This window comes from Terrapene carolina, unplaced genomic scaffold (assembly GCF_002925995.2).
Source record: "Terrapene carolina triunguis isolate 2854851 unplaced genomic scaffold, T_m_triunguis-2.0 Scaffold192, whole genome shotgun sequence".
NCBI lineage: Eukaryota > Metazoa > Chordata > Testudines > Emydidae > Terrapene > Terrapene triunguis.
In genome coordinates, this window is record NW_020664543.1 from 3,614,716 (window position 1) to 3,633,452 (window position 18,737).

At 59.6% G+C, this 18,737-nt stretch overlaps 1 protein-coding gene across 2 annotated transcripts; it reads left to right on the plus strand.

The window, feature by feature from the left end:
- Nucleotides 1-286: 286 nt before the first annotated feature.
- CDC42EP4 (CDC42 effector protein 4) lies at nt 287-18,170 on the plus strand. Of its 2 annotated transcripts, none has more exons than XM_024212387.3 (2): nt 287-386; nt 15,198-18,170. In XM_024212387.3, exon 2 carries the CDS (start codon nt 15,287-15,289, stop codon nt 16,271-16,273), a length of 987 nt encoding a protein of 328 aa, XP_024068155.1. In that variant the 5' UTR covers nt 287-386; nt 15,198-15,286; the 3' UTR covers nt 16,274-18,170. The 2 variants fall into 2 exon arrangements, with proteins under 2 accessions (XP_024068155.1, XP_026510389.1); XM_026654604.2 differs by lacking the exon at nt 287-386 and adding an exon at nt 1,145-1,284.
- Nucleotides 18,171-18,737: the final 567 nt, after the last annotated feature.

Sequence of the window (18,737 nt, forward strand, 5' to 3'; positions counted from 1 at the left end):
ATGTGTGACCCCGTCTCCCCGCCCCTCCATCCTGTTGCAGAGCCGTGTGAGCATGACTCGGGACACTCCAGCATTGGGCAACCCGGCTCTCCCAGATGAGCTGGCCTCTTGCTCCCCTCCCTGCCTGCCACATGGACCCGAGAGTCGGAGCCATGCCCGGTTTGAATGGAGGAGCCTGGGGCTGCCCCCGTGACGCCGCCGAGCCCCATTGGCCCTGGCCGAGCAATGACATCATCCCCGAAGGAGTGGGGCGCGCCGGGATGATCCGTTTCAATCCGGAGCCGAAACAAGCTTGGAAACGGACATGGGCTGGAGAGACGGGAGGGGAGCGCGGAGCACTGAGGGAACAAAGCCTGCCTGGGAGACGGGCAGGGGCTTGTGACTAGGTAGGTACCCACCCTGCACAGCCCCGGCGGGGCAGAGGGGTTCCCAGGCTTGGGGGGCGGGCAGGGGGGTGTAGGGACACAATGGGAGTGGAGCCGGTTTGTACTGCGGGGACTGGCTGCAGAGGGGTTCGTGCCATGGGATTTTCCCCCATCGCTGCTCTTTGCTCAGCTGCTTCAAGGGAAATGAGATTGGGGGGGGGGGGCTGCCTTTTGCTGGTCAAAGGTGTCCCTGCAGCCCCGGGCTCGCCTTGGGGAGGGCTGGGAGATGCTCCAAGCTGGTTCTCCTCGGGAACCCGTGCGGAGTCCGCCCCCCCCCCCCCCGCAATGAAAGAGACATTGATCCCGCCCCCCCCTCCAAAGTCAATGCTAACGAACTAGCAGCCGCTGGCCCTTGCCCGGAATGTGCTTCCCGGAGCCTGGCCTGCAAAGAGCAGCGATTGCCAACGGCGGGGGCTCTTGTAATGCATCGGCAAAGGATGCACGCGTCCCCCCCCCACACACACACACAACCCCCTCTCCCCCCCGGGAGCCAGGGGCCCTCCGCTGCCGGGTTTGGGCCGTAGCCAGCGGGCGGGGGAATCCGGGAAGGCGCGGGGGGGTGGTTCCAGGTAATTTCCAAAGCGGGGCTCTTTTGTCTGGCTCGCCCTGTCTCTTTAACGCCAGGCGAGCGCTGGGCCGGGAGGGGTGGGGACTGGCCGGGAGATTTACTGCGGTTGTTCTGGCTCGCCCGCCGGGCAGGAGCAAAGTGCAGGGGAGCGAGGCGCGGGCGGCGGCCCGGGAGTTGCGCGCCCCGGCTGTGCGTGCGCTGGGAGAGGGGTGCGCAGCGCGGCGGAACTTTGCGCCCTGAGAAGCTCGCGCAGAGGAGGGGGCTGCTGGGGGCGCCTCCGCGGGGAGAGAAGTAGGTGCCTTGATTGGGGGGGGGACGCTGGAGGGAGGGGGCGGCCCAGTAAAACCAGCCCTCGGGCAGGCGGTGGCTGAGACCCAAGCGCTGCGCTTGGAGAGGGGAGACCGGGGGGTGGGGCTGTTTGTGTGGAACCGGGCCCGGGGGGGGGGGGGGGGGGGGGGGGGGGGGGCTGTTGGTGTGGAACCGGGCCCGGGTTTTCGCGGGGGGCAGGCACCGAGATGCGCGCAGACCGGGCCCGAGTGGGTCTTTGTGCGCCCTTGCCCCGGGATGCCCAGGCGGGGCTGTGGCAGAGACGGGCGGCAGGAAGGGATTTCCTGGGCTAGGAGGAGAGAAAGGTGCCAGGGGCCCCTTGCAGGCTGTGCCAGCCCTGTGCCCAGCCTTGCCACATCAGCCTTGATTCCTCTTCCCATCTTATCCCCCCGCCCCGAGCGAGGTGCCCGTGGGAAAGGGCTGCTCCTTGCTGGGTGCCCCGGGTGACTTGCCCAGCTGGCTGGTGGAGTGAAATGCGATGGAACAAAGGGCTGCAGGCCCAGGCATACAAAGGCCCTGCTAGGGTTACCTCTTCCAGCAGCCCTGCCAAGCTGTGGAGGAGAGAGGCTGTGGCTGGGGATTTGGGCTGACTTGGGGAGGTGGGCAGCGAGATCGGTTGGTTTCCCTGACTCAGTGACTCTGGCTAACTTTGTTGCTAACTCTGGAGTGGCTCCAAGTTCTCCAAGGCTCTTGCAAAACAAACCGCTGGGGCCGGGGCTTACTGCTGTGTGAGGGTAACCTCAGACTCCGGCTAACTCCCAGGGCCTGTTGGCACTAGGCTAAACAGGTGTAATTTTAGCCAATGGGCTAACCCCGCCTCGTGTGGCTGGGGCGAGCTGTATGGCTGGTTGTGGTATAGCCAGGCTTTGCCTTGAGTGGCGAACACACCTGAGAATTCATCTGATTTTTGCAGTGCTGGGCGTCTGGCCTTCACCTCTTAGCCTGGCTTGGCCACACCGTTGTGAGCAGCCCATTTCTTTAATTGCTCTGGGGCCCGTCAGCCAGGGCAGCCCCCAGCCACCATGACTTATTTAGCTGGCCACTCCTGGGATGCCAGAAGGGTTCAAAATAGATGCTGGGAGAACACGGCCTTTGCTGTGTCAGTGCCTGGTCTGGCTAGCTACCACTCAGGCCTCTGTCGCCATGGACCCAGCAGCTGGCAGAGGGAGGTGGGTTACCAGCTTGCTCCTAGCCTGGGCTTGATTTTTCCACTGCTGCGCCAGGAGTACCATCTCTTACAGCTGTGCAGAGGGGTAAGACCGTAAGGGTGGCCACCGTGGGTCAGACCAATGGCCCATCTAACCCAGTGTCCTGTCTTCCAACAGCGGCCAGTGCCAGGTACCCCAGAGGGAATGAACAGAACAGGCAATAATCAAGTGATCCATCCCCTGTCACCCATTCCCAGCTTCTGGCAAACAGAGGCTAGGGACACCCAGAGCAGGGGGTTGTGTCCCTGCCCATTGTGGCTAATAGCCATTGATGGACCTATCCTCCAAAAATGTCTGATGTGTTTAAATGTGCTCCGGGTGGGTGTAACTGACTAAATAGGGGGCCCGGGAACCAAGCCCCCTCTCCACCCCACCTGCCCTCTCAGCTTTCTCCTGCTGCAGGAAGAAGGCTTTGACCTCTGCCCCCGTGCATGGGGGTTAGCCTGCCTCAAGCTAGACAGGGAGCTCGGCTTGCTTGCCAGCTGGGGTGCTGGGAGCACTGAGCAGTTGCCCCTTGCCAGGGGAAGGGAGGTGGGGACCAGTGCAAGGGATTCTGGGGAGCATCTCTGCAGGATCCATTGTGAATAACTGAGAATTGGCTGCAGTTGTTGGTTAAAGGCACCTGAGAGATACCTTGCACCCTGTGATGTATTGGCCCCTTCCGGGAATGCTTGGAACTGCTGATGTTGGGTTGTGTCTGGCAACATCCCTGCCCTGCGCTGTGCTGCAGGGCGAGAAGGGGGCTAGTTGAAGGTCTCTGCAGCCTATTGTCTGTATTAGAGCTGTGCCAGAGCTTCGATGAAGTCTTCAGTCTGAGCAGAGTTCAAGGGGCTGGAGTGGAGCTTCCAGGCTCGGGCTCGTCTCTGGCTTAATGGCTCCATGTCTCTCCGGGGGACATAGTGAGTGCACGGACTTCCCTGGGGAGGGCTCTGAACCTGGAGCTCTGCCAACCGGCGAAGAGCTCTGGGGCAGTATCTGCTCTGCACGCCTCAGCTCAGTCCAGCAGCATGAGAGATGGGAATAAACGGCAGCTTAGCCCCGGCCTGAGTTAGACATCTGCCCCGGATGTAGCAGCTCTTTGATAGTCCTCTTCATCCATAAATCTCCAAGCCCACGTTCTCCCTGTTTTACAGATAGGGAAACTGAGGCAGAGGGAGGGCTGGGACCTGCCCAAGGTCTGCCAGCGGAGGAGGGGCGGAGCTGGGACCTGAACCCAGGTCTCCTGAGTCCCAGTCTAGTGCCCAATCCACTAGGCCTTTGTTCTCGCTAGCACTGTGGTTTGACTCCAGGTGAGGTCCAGAGTGAAAACGATTCAGTGCTTCCCTCTTGGCCCCCCGTCGGAAGGTGTGTGCCTTCATGTCAGAGGCTGGCACGGAGCCTGACCTGCCCCCAGCAGAGCCCTCGCTCTGGGATGGCGCTCAGTGAGCAGTACCCGGGCCATGCTTTATGTGGTGAGCGATTGGCAAACCAGTCCAGGTCTTGATGGAATCCAAGCTGGATTCTGCTTGGGAGCAGAACTGGGCTTGCCTCCTTTTGGCCACAGCTGATGTCTGTGAAGGGGAGCGATGCCCTCTGCTAACAGGCTGGAGCGGGGCGGTTCTGTAACTCAGGTGAATCCTCTACTGACCCTCCTGACTGTAGGCCACATGACACAGCAGGTTATTGTATTCAGGGTGAGAGTCATTTAAAAGGGCTTCAGCTGATGTGAGTGATTTTTGCTGATTGCTGCATTCTGGGTCCCATTGTTCTGTGCGTTTGTTCTGGGGTGGGTGAGTTGGTTAACCATTTCCCCGGTGAGATATCCCTGAACTGCCTTCAGTCTCCCAACACGGAAATTGTCTTAGCTTACCATGGTCTTGAATGGGCTGTGAGAAATCTGGCTGCTCGCTCCTCACCCTCCCACAGCCACAATATGGGGACGCAGGAATGGCAAGACTGGAGCAGAGCAGCGGTCTGTCTAGTCCAGTATCTTGTGAAAGACACTGGCCAGTATCTGCTATTTCAGAGGAACTTGAGACAGTTAAGGGATAACCTGGCCCCAGGGAATGTTTCCTCCTGACCCCCTCCCTGTACTAATTAGAGGTTGGCTCATGCCCTGAAGCATGAGAGTTTATAGCCTTTCCCAAACTCCTGTTGTCTTTGTTAGTACTTAATGCAACTCTGGATATCCTTGTCATCCATAGAACTGCCCAGTCCTTTTGGAAATCCTGCTAAGCACTTCAGGTTGGTGATATCTTGTGGCAGTGAGTTCCACAGGTTAATTGTGTCTGTGTGTGGAAGATTACGCTGGCAAGAGCCAAGATCCCTGTCTCCCTCTGGGTCAAACACTCTGGATAGGGATCTAATTTTCTCTGCCTGATATTTTCCACCTGCTTTGCAATAGGTGCTGCAGATGCTTCTGATAAATTAACAGCATATCAGCTGTTTGAAAGTCTAGTCTGTCAGTCCTACAGATGTTTCTGCCCTGCCTCCAACACTGGCACCTCCAAGGAGTGTGCAAAACTGTCTCCTTTCACCCTTCTGCCTGGGTGTCTTTGGGCTTTGCCCATGTCTTTGCACTGATGGCTGGAGGATGAGCCTCTATCTTCAGGGCTGGGGCCTGCTTGGCAAAGGGTAGACAAGGATTGCAGCTTCTGTCTGCAGTGAGGGAAGATGATTATGCAACTCTCCACCTGCAGCTATGCTGTGTTGGTAGCTCTGTGGGCCGGAGGTGGTTCTTTGTTTGGGTGTTGAGGTCAGGTGTGCAGACAGGCACTGTAAAGGGGCAGAGATTCTTGTTGGATAGTACAGGGCTGATCATCTCTTGGACGCGCTCTCTTTCCCTCCACCAGGTTTCAGGTGGAGCTCTCGCTGTGCAGCCCAGCCCAGCCCATGCTCCAGTGAGTCTGACGGAGGAAGGGGGGTGGGGTGGAACCTCCTGCAATCTCCTAGCTTCAGGGCGCTGCCTCGTGAACCAAAACCTGCAACAGAGCTGGCGGCTCTAGTTTCACGCCAGCCAGCCTTGTTAGGGATGGCAAAAGAGCGCGAGTCCTGGTGACGGGGCGAGGCAGAGCCAGCGTAAGTTAATGCGTCAGGAAAGCCCCGAGCCAAGGCCCTTGATTGCTATTGACTTCCGGCTTGTCACTCCTGCATGCCCCCGTGTGACAGCTTGCCCTCTGTGCAGCTCCATGGGGCGGAACTGAGCAGCCGGGCACAGATCAGGGGTTGGGATTTCGGAGCTCCTGGGTTCCAATCCTTGCTCTGCTGCAGACGCTGTGCCCGGTTGTGCCAGGTGCTGTACAGACGTGTGGGCTGAACTGTCGCTCACCCAACACCTCGTGGAGCTGCTGGCACCGGGGTGAAGTGCTGCCCGGGTGGGAAAGGCCACGAGGTGCGGGTGATGGAGAATGGATTCGTAACGAACAGATGGTTCCTGCCCTGAGGAGCTTGCAATCCAAGTCCCTAAACCACCTAGAGCAGCAGTTCTCAGCCACGGGTCTGAGGCCCCCTGGGGGGCTTTGATCAGGTTTCAGGGGGTCCACCAAGCAGGGATCCTCATTAGACTCACTGAGGCCCAGGGCAGAAAGCCAAAGCCCCTTTGCCCTCAGCCCCACCACCCTGGGCTGAATCCGAAGCCTGAGCAGTTTAGCTTCGTGGGGCCTGCTGTGGCGTGGGGCCCTGGCCATTGCCCTGCTTGCTACCCCCTAACACCAGCCCTGGCTTTTATCTGCAGAAAAACAGGTGTTGTGGCGCAGCTGGGCCGTGGAGTTTGTATAGCAAGTTGGGGGGGGCTCAGAAAGAAAAAGGTTGAGAACCCCTGACCTAGAGAGCAAATTGAGCAGGCCTGAGTTGGGGGAGGAAAAGGGGGGTAACTGACTGGTCTCTGCTCCCCCCTGACCTCCCCTTGCTACGCCACCCACCCTCTGAAATGGGTTTTGGCAATCGGAGCCAGGCTGTGCTCCGGGGGGGCAGTTGGAGCCGCCTGCCCCTGGACGCAGGCTGCTGGCTGCCTCTTTACCTTTGTCTCGGGTTACACTTGCGCTTTCTCAGCAGATTATTAGGAGGCGGCTGTTCAGCTTCTCTGGGCTGGTTTTCTGCTTTTGTAAAAGCAGCAGCGGGAATGTCACGGGATCTTGTCTCCTTCCTCGCTGAATGAGAAGCAGAGAAAGGGGCTCTCTCCCCCGCCTAGGCAAGCCCAGCACCTCTGCGGCTGCCAGAGAGCTATGGAAACCTGCAGTCGAGCTCCCTGCAGCCTCCCGCTCTGTGAAAACATCCCATCTTCCCCAACTGTCTCTAGAGTTTCAGAGTAGCAGCCGTGTTAGTCTCTAGAGTGAAGCTTGCCAGGGGAGAGAGAAGGCACTACGAATTCGCCCCTTTCCTGCTAGCTAGGAGGAGGAAGGCAGTGGCTTGTTCTGGGCCCCTAGCAGTGTGGAGGCTTCTGGAGGAGGGCAAAGCTACTCAGTAACATCAGTAACACTTGAGTCTTCCGCTGCCTCTTAGCCAAGGCTTTCAAAGTCTCTTAGGAATGCTAAGGAAGCAAACTTGCACCCATGGTTAGCTGTTGGGCTGGGTCCCCAGCTGGCCTAAATCAGCGGATTGTCATTGACATACAGCAGCTGGGGAGCTGGCCTGGGGGGGTTCCATGTCTTGTGTGAAACCGAAGGCCAATAGAAATGAAATCAGGCAAAGGAAAAAGGTGCGTGGGCAAGCGTGTAATCCTCTCCCTGCAGGCAGCAATGAGCTAGGGCATGAGAACCTGGCAGGGAAACTGATTAGAAACTGACTAGTCGGTTTTTCCATTACTTGTAACTCCTCCCGGCTGGAGAAGGACCAAAAAAAGCAGGCTTGGTTTTCCATCCAAGGAGATGTTAGTGACAGATAAGGAAATCGGACACCCCAGCGAGGGGGGAATTGGTTAGACCAGTGGTTCTCAAACTTGGGCCGCCGCTTGTTCAGGGAAAGCCCCTGGCGGGCCAGGCCGGGCCAGTTTGTTTACCTGCCGCGTCCGCAGGTTCGGCCGATCGCGGCTCCCACTGGCCGTGGTTTGCCGCTCCAGGCCAATGGGGGCTGCAGGAAGGGCGGCCAGCACGTTCCTCGGCCCGCACCACTTCCCGCACCCCCCATTGGCCTGGAGCGGTGAACCGCGGAGCCGTGATCGGCCGAACCTGTGGATGCGGTAGGTAAACAAACAGGCCCGGCCCGCCAGGGGCTTTCCCTGAACAAGCGGTGGCCCAAGTTTGAGAACCACTGGGTTAGGCTTTACCCTGCCTGGGTGGATTAAACCTAGTTTATGGATAGGAAACTGACACCAAAAGGAGAAGTGTGTGTGTGAGAGAAAGTAAAGTGAAGTGCCAGCTTGCACTTCAACCCAGCCACCAACTGGGTGGAACCCAGGAGTCCAGGCTCCCATTGCCTTCCTCAGCCACTAAATGCTCACAGCCCGTGTCCAGTCACAGACTCTGTAGGATTTGAATCTGTACAGTGGGGCGTAGGAACCAACAAACGGAAATCAGAACGTAGCATCTTCTCAGATACCACGCACAGCACCTTGAGAGCTGCCGTTCAAATCTCTGCCCGACCACAAGCATCCTGTGGCCAGTCACTTAGGGTCCGTCTACACGGTGCCTAAAACCCGGCCGTGAGGCTCAGCCCGGGTCAGCTGACGGAAAAACAGGGCTCAAACTAGCAGTGTCGATGTTTGGGGTTCAGGTGGCAGCCGGGGCTCTGAACCCCAGCAAGGGGGGAAGGTCTCAGAGCCGAGGCTCTAGCCAGAGCATCTACATTGCTATTTTTAGCCCTATGGGGTGGGCCCCGCAAGCCCGAGTCAGTTGATCCGGGCTCTGAGACTCGCTTGCTGTGTAGACGTTCCCTTTGTCTCTCTGTGGCTCGGCTCCCCATTTGTGAAGTGAAGATAATATAGCACTGACCCAGTCTCACGAGGGTGGTGCTTTTCCTAAAAGATGTGCGCTAGGAAGGATTACGGGGCAGGTCCCTGGCCCATGTTACACAGGGTCAGATGAGGAACCCGAGCCTGTGGTGTTAGTTTGTGTGGTGCTCAGACGCTGTACCAATGGGGGACACGCAAGTACCGGAAATGGCTGGTGAAATTGATTCCTCTGAACGGCCTGGGAGGGGCAGGCGGTTGGCATGTTCTGTGTAGCTCATTTTCTGTAACCTTTCAAAGGACGCTGGGGAGGGGAGGGAGTTGCAGCCTTGCTCAGAAGAGCTGTGAGCCCAAGTACTTGGCGCTGTGATGAGAGATTGTCTAACAGGTTATTTGTTTAATAGGGGTAGAAGCCGGAGAACAGTTTGAGCCTTGTACGCTCTCTGAAGCAAGAGCGGCGAGATGGAAGTGATTGCAAAGCAGGAAGTCTGCCCTGCTCCCACTGAGCAATGGAGGAGCACTCAGGGTGTGTCTATGGGGATGTCTACACTGCTATAAAACACCCTCCGCTGGCCTGTGTCAGCTGACTTGGGCTCGCGGGGCTCAGGCCGGGGAGGATCCCAGAGCCCGGCCAAGCCCAAATATCTACACTGCAATTTTATAGCCCCCCAGCCTGCGTCAGGTGATCCAGGCCAGTTGCGGGTGTTCGATTGCCATGTAGACGTACCCTGGAGCCGGGACGCGGGGGGGAGGGGCCAGCTAGAAAGCTGCAGGGCTGGGAAGTGGTAATGGAGAAAGGGTCAGGACTTTGCTCCAGCAGGGCAAACGGAGCAGACTTCGGAGGATGCCAGGTTGGCTCATGAGCACTCGCTGGCTGCAGCCTCTTGTGGGGCTCTGTCTCTGTAGAGCGTCCCCTTGCCTTGGTCACCAGCAGAAGGGGGCGGGTGAAACCCATTACACGGATGCTACCTCTATCAGTTAGTCCAGCAGGGCGGGTTCTGACGGCGAGGTCTTGATGCCCCAGCCTTGGGGGCCCCCTGCATTGTGACAGCGTCTCCCCGGGTCTGGCAGATGTCAGCACCTTGGAGCGCTTTGCTGGCGGAGCAGCCGGCTCCAAATCTGGACTGTCCCATAGAAACCTGGAAGAGAGGGAGACGCTGATCCCTGCTCGCTGCCCCAGGACAGGCACGTGGAGCGCAGCCACTGGAGTCTCTCTCTCTCTCTCTCGGGGCCGTCACTGGCGCTCCGTGGCCCAGTGAGTCAGGACAGTCTGGGGAACGTTTTCCCCCCCCTCCGAAGCCCAGGGCGATCTCTGAGCGGGGCCTCCAGCTTGTCCGGAAGTGGCAGTAAAACACATGTAAGAGGAGCAGGAACAGTGCTCGCCGCAGCCCGTGGAACAGCCGACTCTGTCAGTCAGCGGTGCCCATGCCGTGTGGGGAAGGCTGACCGTGACCCTGGGCTAAGATCTCTGGATGGCTCGCCAGAGCAAGTGCAGGGAGAACAGGCTTCCGAGGACCATCCGAGCGCAGGCCAGTTCTTGTATACCCCGTTACTCAGTGCATGGAGAACAGGTGTTGGATCGAAAGCCCTGAAGATTATTATTCCTACCACAGACGCAGCAACTGAAATCACAGCTCCACTGTGCTGGGTCCTGCACAAGTGAGAGACCGTCCAGGTCCCAAGGAGCTTTTCCAGTTGTCTGTTTAGACACGGCTTTGCTGCTGTCCCTCGAGACAACGGATTGGAGACAGGCTGTCTCCTTTTCCCTGTTTCCTAGGCGTGGAGGGAGGCCCAGAGAGGTGAAGTGACTTGCCCAAGGTACACAGGGAGTCAGTGGCGGAGTCAGGAATTGAACCCAACTCATCCCCGCCTGGTGCCTGAACCACAAGAGCATGTTTCTGGTTGCTGAAGTTCTCCAGCACAGCAGAGCATGGGGAGCGGCTTCCCCAGGACACCGTGTATCCCATGCCCTGCAGATGTGGGGAAGACCTGGCTTGGAGGGACCCTGCGTACTAGCCAGAGGGCAGTGGCACTCCCATGTCACAGCCAGTCCTTGGTCTTCTGCTGAGACTCGCAGCCAGAGGGCTGGTCACTGCCAGCTTTGGGAGGCCCTTGGGCGGGAGGTGTCATTGCTTCGCCACAGAGAGCTGTTCAGAAGCTCCCTGCGGAATCCTCTCGTCTCTGCCCGGGGGCACGGCTGAGCTGGGCTGGATCTGAACCGGCTGCCTGGCAGCAAAAGGCTCCGTACCCCACTGCTGATCTCCCCATTGCTTAGAGCTGCTTGGAGCGCGTGAGAGCTGGAGCCATTGCGCGCCGGGAGGGCAAAGGGGTCCTGAACTCCACAGCTGGCTGGGCTGGCCGGGGGGTATCCTGTAGCCCCTAAGAAGCACAGGTGTGGTGGGTTGGCATGGGCATGGGGATGGGGGGAGGAAGCAAAGAACCGGAGTTTGCCAGTACTAAATTCAGCTGGAACCGGCAAACGAATAAGACCAAGTCTCAGGCAGACTCACCCCATCTTCCTAACCAAAGTCCCAGCCACCTCGGAGTCTGGGACTTGGGCAGGTTCCTGCCCTGCTCTGCCAAGCCCCTGCTCTGGGGGCGAACGCGAGGCAGCTCCGTCCATTCCCTGTGGCTGGGCCGGGCCGGGCAGACTGTGGGGTCTGGAGGGGAACGTTAGGGGAACGAGTCGCAGGCTGGGATGCCGTGGGGCTGGGAATCAGAGGCTGGTAAGGGGGCAGGGTTAATGCTGCAGAGGTGGGGAAGGAAGCCAGAGGGGGGAGAACTGCCTTGGTGAAGGGGCACTGGGATGGGTGAATGGCTGTGAGTGCTGGTGACCCTCTGGTGACTGTGGCGTGGCTCCCTTCCCAGTGGAGCAGGCAGCCCCACAGCCTTCGGCAGGCCAGTGAGGCTCTAAATGGCACAGTGGCATCGCGTGAGCTGGGTTGTGGGGCGCGGAGGACGCATGTTCGCACCTTTCCTGCTCTTCTCTCCCCAGACCCAGGCAAAGGGTCAGTGGAGCCAGACGCCCTGCGTTTGCTTCCTGCCGTGCGATCGCATCCCGGCTATTTGTTGCTCCTACATTAAACATTCAGAGGCTGCAAGTCCGTCCCCAGGGGGCGGGGGGCTGTGTGCGAAACGCTAGGCTACATGTGTGCGAAAGGCTACCAGGAGAGCCGATCAGCGAGTGGAAACAAGCCTCTGGTGCATCCAGCGTCCTCTCATGTCGCTGTGGGGCTCTTCATCCACCCCCTGCCTCAGCCCCCAGGGGTAGAGAGAAAGGAGCCTCTGTCCCGTAGCACCCAAAACAGCGGGGGGTCTGCCAAAGCTGGAGGGAGAGGATGGGGAGCCCAGCTGCATAGACTCCTGGCCTAGTCCTTCAGTCCAGCTCCCCTGTGCCGCTTTCTGGCTTCTGGTGACCTCGCCTTGCGTCCTGAGCCGCGGGTCTTGCTCAGCGTTCGAGGTGGCGCTTGGACTGTACAAAGGGCAGGCCTCTTGGTGCGCTGATGCCACGGCCGTGAGCATGGTATTAGCACGTGGAGGGAGCACTGGAAAGCCAGAAACACCAGGAGACCATCTCAACACCCTGGTGAGCTAGGGGTGATGGGCACAGAGGGCCTGTCCCTTTAACTGGGGACAGGTGTCGCTGGGGGCCCCTAAGATAGATAGAGGGGTTTTCAGAACGGCTACGGGCATTGCATGAGCTGGGTGGTGGGGCGTGGAGGACGCAGAACAGAGGGACATGGGCTGCCTCGCGCGTAGGCATGTGTGCGTCTCCCTTTCTCTCTGATGCCCATCTGCGTTCCAGTCACGGCCTGCTTCTCTCAGCACCTGCCTCGCCTCTGCTCCCCTCTCCTCCCCTCCCGAGCCCAAACTGCTCCCTCTGCACAAGCTGTGGGGCGGCGTGTGACCTTAGAGAAAGCTTTCGCTCCAAAGGGGGCCGCTTCTGCTGATGCAGGCGCTCCCCACGGAGGCCTCATCACCAACCCTTCTCGGGAAAGTCCCGGCTCCCCAGCCAGGGAATCGCCCCAAGCCCCTGGGATGGGCTTAAACAGTCTCTAGGCAGCATGACTCAGGCAGGGAGGAGAACTGTGCAGTCTGTCCCATCTACAGTTCTGCCAGTCCTGGCTGCCCTCGTGCACAGACTGACCAGGGCAGAACGGTGCCTGTGCTCCCAGCCAGCCGCCGCCACCAGCATCTGCCTAGATAATCCGGCTGCGAGGACGCAGCAGAGTGCAGGGGAGCTGGCACGGAGCCATGTCACCGCTGGGGTGGTTCGGTCTCTCAATAGGGCTGTGGAAGCCGGCGCAGGCCCACGCGAAGCCGGCTCTGACCCAGGGGATCCCCCTTCCACTGACGCTGGCAGCTAGGCTGCTGTGCCTCTAAGAGCCAAGGAATCCAGCGCACGCGGCCAAATGCAGTGGGATGGGGGAGGGCAGCGGATGGAAGCCCGCTCAGCTAGGAGCTGGAGCCAGGATAGTTCCCCCCCGCCTGGAGGAAGCCCCACAGACGCCGGGGCAGCTCGGACGGTCTCTTTCTGCCCCACTCCGCACGGCTCGTCGTGCTGAAAACCCCGGCCTGGGTGCAGGCGGCGGTGATGGGCCTGTCGCTGACTGCCCAGCTCCTTCAGTGGCTCTAGGGACCCCTGGGGTTGGGTGGAAAGGAAACGTCTCCATTGTCGCTTGCTACCAAGGCACCTGGGGAGATAGGGCCCGGACCACGCTGCTCCCAGCCCCTGGGAACCAGCAAGGGAGCTGTGGCCTCCTGCGGGGCCATCTTCTCTCCTGCAACGCTGCAAACGCTGCTCCACCCTCATCCTGCTCCCCAGCCTCCGTCCGTGTGGCGGCCGCAGCTAGTCCAGGGCTGAGAATCTCGGGCCGGGTCTGCACTAGTCTCTGCTGGGAACGCTCCTGCCACGGCAGCTCTGCGTGGGCTGGCGGGGCTCAGAGCAAACCTCGAGGCTGGGGGTTAAACCCTGTCTGCACTGAGTGCTCTGCCTGGTGGAGCTGAACCTGTGCTAGTGCAGTGGGGAGACGTCCTAGGGTAGACACGCCCGTGCCGGTCAGTCTCTGTTCCTGAGCAGTCTGTCCTTCCTAGCCACAGCCCCCTCCATGTATAGCAGGAAGGGGGGTTCTGGGCTAGCTCCCAGCTCGCTGGGGGAGCAGGGATGGAAAAGACCAAGAACCGTGTTCTGGATCATTCCTGTTCAATGTGGTGGTTGGTTCCAGCCCTGGTGTGACGAGCCCCGGGACAGCAGCGTGGGGAGCTGGAGGGATCCTTCCGACCAGTTCTCCTTGGGTCCCAGAAACTCTGAGCCCCTTTCCCTCCGATTGAAGGCAACTGCCTTTCTCCTAGTTGCGTGGCGGAGCCCTGAGCTCTTGGGGCCTCTCTGCATTTTCCAGCCCTCCTCGCGCGCTTCCTGCCGTCTGTTTCCAATTCCTCCCGGCGGCCGCTCCTCGCTGCTTGCTTTACGTGAGAAAAATCCAAAGCATTTTCTCCATGTGGCTTCGAACAAAGCCGCCACCTTGCCACCCGCCCTTGGTAAGAGGCGCAGGGCCGCAGTGGGGTGAACCGTCCTGTCCCTACAGACTGGCCAGTTCTGCGGAGTGCACCGGGCTCTGACTTCCTCAAAACCCCTCCTTGGGTTCACGGCCTCAGTTTCTCTGGTGCTCACGTTCCTTTCCGGTGCAGGGCGAAGATTGTTCCCATACGGCTGCTGAATGTAAACTGCCTCTAGCTCCGGGTAGCTGTGACTTTCCTGTATTGTGGGCGGCCCCTCTTGTGCCGTGGGGTGCAGCGTGACTGTCTTTCACCCCACCTTGAATAATTCGGATGGAAATTTTACCCCTATCCCAGCACCCTCAGTGAACTAACAGAGGCAGGGAGCTCACTGCTCTGGGGTGTGGCGTAGCGGCTTCTCAGCAGACCACATCAGTACATGGCCGTTTAGCACAGGAAATAGAGACGAACCCTGTATCCAAGTGACGCGGCAGGGGCCGAGAATGAGCTGGAACGTGATTAACGGCAGTTGATGCCAGCTCCAACACCGGGGGAATCTGCCAGGCTGGAAAACTGGCTGGTAAAACCCATTCCACTGGCACCCCTGCTCCGTGGGGCAGGGACAGTCTCTCCAAAGCATGCCTGCTGCTGGTGATAACATTGTCCCCTTGAGCCTCCCGCTCCGGTGGCCCAGCTGACCTGCCCTGGATGCCTCACCCAGCCAGCACTGTCTGCAGAATCAGCTGCTTGCGGCTAACTGTGTTAGTGGGTGCAATTCTCCCTCCCATACCCAGTCAGTCTCTGTCCTCCGACACCGGCCACTATTAAAGAGAGCGGGATGGGAAGGAAGGGGGCCTGGTGGCGGGGCCTGCAGTCTGGACTGAGCCAGGCCCCCCTGTATCGGTCAGGGGGGAGATTCTGGAGGTAGGGAGAGGCCTGTTTGCAGGGAGGGGGCGGGGGAGAGACTCTCGAATTCACTGTTGCAGGGGCTGAGCTGAGCCGCTGGCAGAGCCAGCGCATTCCAACGGCAAATGCACGTTTCCCGGCCCCCGGGGGCTGAGCAGGAAACGGGGCTGGGGGCTGGCCCTACAAGGGAGAAGCTGCTTTGGGTTGTGGGGGTGGGGGGAAGTACTCTGTAGAGCTGCCAGCGCTTTGTGGTGCAGGGAGCGGGACACGGTAGCCGTGGCTCCTGTGGGGAGTGGCCCAAGGGGTGGCTCTCCCCGCTGACTGCATGGTGCTGGTGAGGCGGCCTGAGCTGCTGTCTGGCTCCCCCAGCCTAACCCGCATCCTCTCTTCTCTCCGTGCTGTAGGTGAGTGCTGCTGGGGAGGACAGCGAGACCTCGCCGCCCAGCCCGGCCCCTGAGGAAGTGCCCGCCGCCCGGCCCCCCTTGCCGGGACAATGCCGATCCTGAAGCAGCTCGTCTCCAACTCGGCCCACTCCAAGCGGCGCTCGCGGGCGGATCTGACGGCTGAGATGATCAGCGCTCCGCTGGGCGACTTCCGCCACACCATGCACGTGGGCAGAGCGGGGGACGCCTTCGGGGACACCTCCTTCCTCAACAGCAAGGCCGGCGAGCCGGAGTCCCCTGAGGAGCTGGGCTCCTCCAAGCCTGGCCTGCTGTCCCGCAAGTTCCGCAGCAGCAAGAGGTCGCAGTCGGTGACGCGCGGCGACCGGCGGGACATGCTGGGCTCCCTGAGGGACTCGGCCATCTTCGTGAAGAACGCCGTCTCCCTGCCTCAGCTCACCGAGAAGGAGGCGGACAAAAGCGCCGGGAAGCTGCCCAAGAGCCTTTCCTCGAGCCCTGTCAAGAAGGCACCGGAGGAGGCAGCCACCACTCCGGAGGAAAAGCCGCACCCCAACGGCGCAGCCGCCCGCCCCCAGAGTCCCGGCCTGGACGAGCGTGACTTTGGGGACCTGACGGATCTGCCCGTCGTGGTGCCGAAGAGCAGCTATGGCATGAAACACGCCGAGTCCATCATGTCCTTCCACATCGACCTGGGGCCCTCCATGCTGGGGGACGTCCTGAGCATCATGGACAAAGACCAGTGGGACCAGGATGAAGACTTCGGCTCCGTGGTACCTGAGGAGCGCCGAAGGGATGGAGGCCCTACCCGGGTACCTGCAGCCCACCGGCTCAGCCAGGAAGGGAAGCCCCTGCCAGATGCCCTGCTGACGGCGCCAGCCTGCCAGGACCAGAGCAGGGGCCAGGTCAGCAGGGACAGCAGTTCGGTTTCTAGCTGCACGGCACAGGGGCTGAAGGAGCGCCGCCCATCACCCGAAAGACAGAGCTACGGGATCCCAGATGGCGCCCGGCCCGGCCCCCCCAAGCGGCACGACAGAGAGTTCTCCTTCGCGGATGAGGAGGACGACGAGATCAGAGTGTAGGAAGGCGGCTGATCCGACGGGTCTGGTGTAAATTTGCGGTAGCTTGGGCACAAGAAGGGATAACCTGAAACTGACAATGTCAGAAGAAATGGCACCGGGAGACACTTAACTCAACTCCTTTCCCTTTCCCCACGGGCTGTGGCCAGATTCCCCTCCGCTCCTCTCTGACGTCCCTCCAGGGACTGGGCGAACCTGTGAAACGGGAAGATAGATGTCGTGGGGTTAGTTTTTGCTATTTTGAGGTCGCTGTGGGAGAGGGAGAAACTTGGGTTTAAAGTCATAGTATTACGTCAAACAACCTCTTCCTGTAAGGCTGCTGATCTCTGCGAGCCGGGGAAGAACAGCGGTCGGGAGAGGGGAAGAGCCCGCTAGCCAGTCTGGAGACAATTCCTTTCCCAGAAGAAAACTCCAGTCTGTACTGCAAGGGGGAAACGTACTTTCGTTTCCATTGGACTTTGGATATTAACTTGATCTACTGCCCACATCAAGTAATACAGAGTCAAGCGACCAGGACAAGGCTTAGAGCCCCAGTGCCCTTAGGAATATATATTTTCCCCCTTGTGTTTTTATTGGTCTCTGATTTGTACTGGTAACTCTTTTTAACAGCAGATGAGGGGAAATTCCAGTCTGAAAGAACTTGGTTCAAGAGTTTAGACTTCTGCATATTGTAGAGTGAAGTGGCATGGGAAAGCCAGCGGTTTCTAAGCCTGCAATTGATGGTACTTCTCTTTGGGCAGAGCGCTGGGAGGCCCTGCAGCTCCAGAGGTGGGGGGAGGGATTTTTTTACTCTTGTATCTTTTTTTTTTTCCCCTTCTTTTTTTAAAGTGTCCTATGTTGCAGCACCTCTGGGCCCACGGGCTCCCTGCAGCCTGCCACAGCTGCTCCTACATATTGGACCCAGACCTCATCCAGCCCCCCCTTGAGAAACCCTCTCCTGTCCCTGCAGCAGCATCACATCTCTGGCACTGCGATGCCCGGACACACACACACACACCCCCGACACAGAGTGGAGCTGCCTGCAGGTCTGGCGCTCTAGAGCACTATGGTGCCATTACCAGGTGTGTGGAAGGTTACGGCGGAAGGAGCTGGAGGTGCCTTCTGGGGAATCCCCTTAACAGGGCTGGGGCAGAGATGTTGGCTGGCCCCCCCAGCTATTCTATTGCTGGCCCCTGGCCTGCCCTCCGCTCCAACCCCTCTGTGCCCTTTCTCTGCTGCATGAGCAGATGGGATGCCCTGGGAGGCAGCTGTTGGTGGGGTGAGACCCAGCTGCCCTCTGGCAAGAATGGAACAGAGGGGAAGGGGGTGAGCCCACATTCCTGGTCTTAAAGCTTAGGGGGATAATGTCTGGCTCCTCGCCCGGCCGAGCCGTGGGAGCCAGTCTGCACATGTGGGCACGATGGGTTCAGAGCACTGGCACAGCCTCCTGAAGCCCAGTGGTCTGGGAATGGGCAGCGTGTGCAGGAGACGCAGACTCGCTCTCCTCTGCCCGGTCTCCTCCCAAGGGAGACGCCCCCCGGGCAGACGCTCCTGAGCCCAAGGGCTGCCAGGGACGGCCTGACTAGGGGTGAGGAACCATCCTATCTAGGACTCGCGGCTGTCAGCACCACGCTGGAGAGATGTGTCCTCGCCCCCTGGGCCCTGCCCTGCCTTCCGCACGTCGCGGGTAGCAATAAAACACTAACTGGGACCTTTTCTAACTTATTTTCTTTTTAAAAGTTGTTTTGCGCTAGATCCCCTCCCCCCTAGGTTGAAAGTAGCGGCTGGGTGCCCCAAGGCGTGGCCTAGTCTTGCCTTGTGACTGGGGCTCTGTCCCACGTGCTGGGAGCTGTACGGTGCAGATGAATGGAGAAAAGGGGGGGGGGAGGGTTATGATGTATGTAAAATGCAGAACAGAATTAAACGGTAGTGAAAGCAGTGCCTGGCTCCTCGGGGGTCTTTGATGCTGGCTGGGGGGGTGTTGTGTCAAGAGACTCTTCCCTGTTCTGATTTCTGAGGCTCACTTCTGCTACGCTGCTGAAAATGTCTTCTCCTCGCCTGGCCCCTGCCCCGCTTGGCTTAGCTGCAGGGGCTCTCCCCCTACTCAAGTGGCAGAGACCTAGGGTGACCAGATGTCCTGATTTTATAGGGACAGTCCTGATATTTAGGGTTTTGTCTTATATGGGCGCCTATTACCCCCCGAGTTTTCAAACTTGCTGTCTGGTCACCCTACGGAGACCTCTGGTGCCACCATAACCTCCGTCTGGAGGGTGGGCAGAGACCGATGGTGAGTAACCAGGAGCTGCTCCCATGTCTAGTGTCCCCAGGGCTGCCCAGCAAATCCACCCACCCTGCTCGACACATTGCACCTCCCTCGGCTGGAGCGCAGAGGCCTCTTGCGCTGCGGAGGGAGAAATCCACCAGGCTAATCGCTCCTGGGGGTTTCTCCTCCTGGCGGGAGATCAGCCCTGCCTCTGGCTCAGACTCC

Bases quoted from the DNA above. Each gene is read 5' to 3' on its own strand.
- CDC42EP4 (XM_024212387.3), top strand. From the start codon at position 15,287: ATGCCGATCCTGAAGCAGCTCGTCTCCAACTCGGCCCACTCCAAGCGG.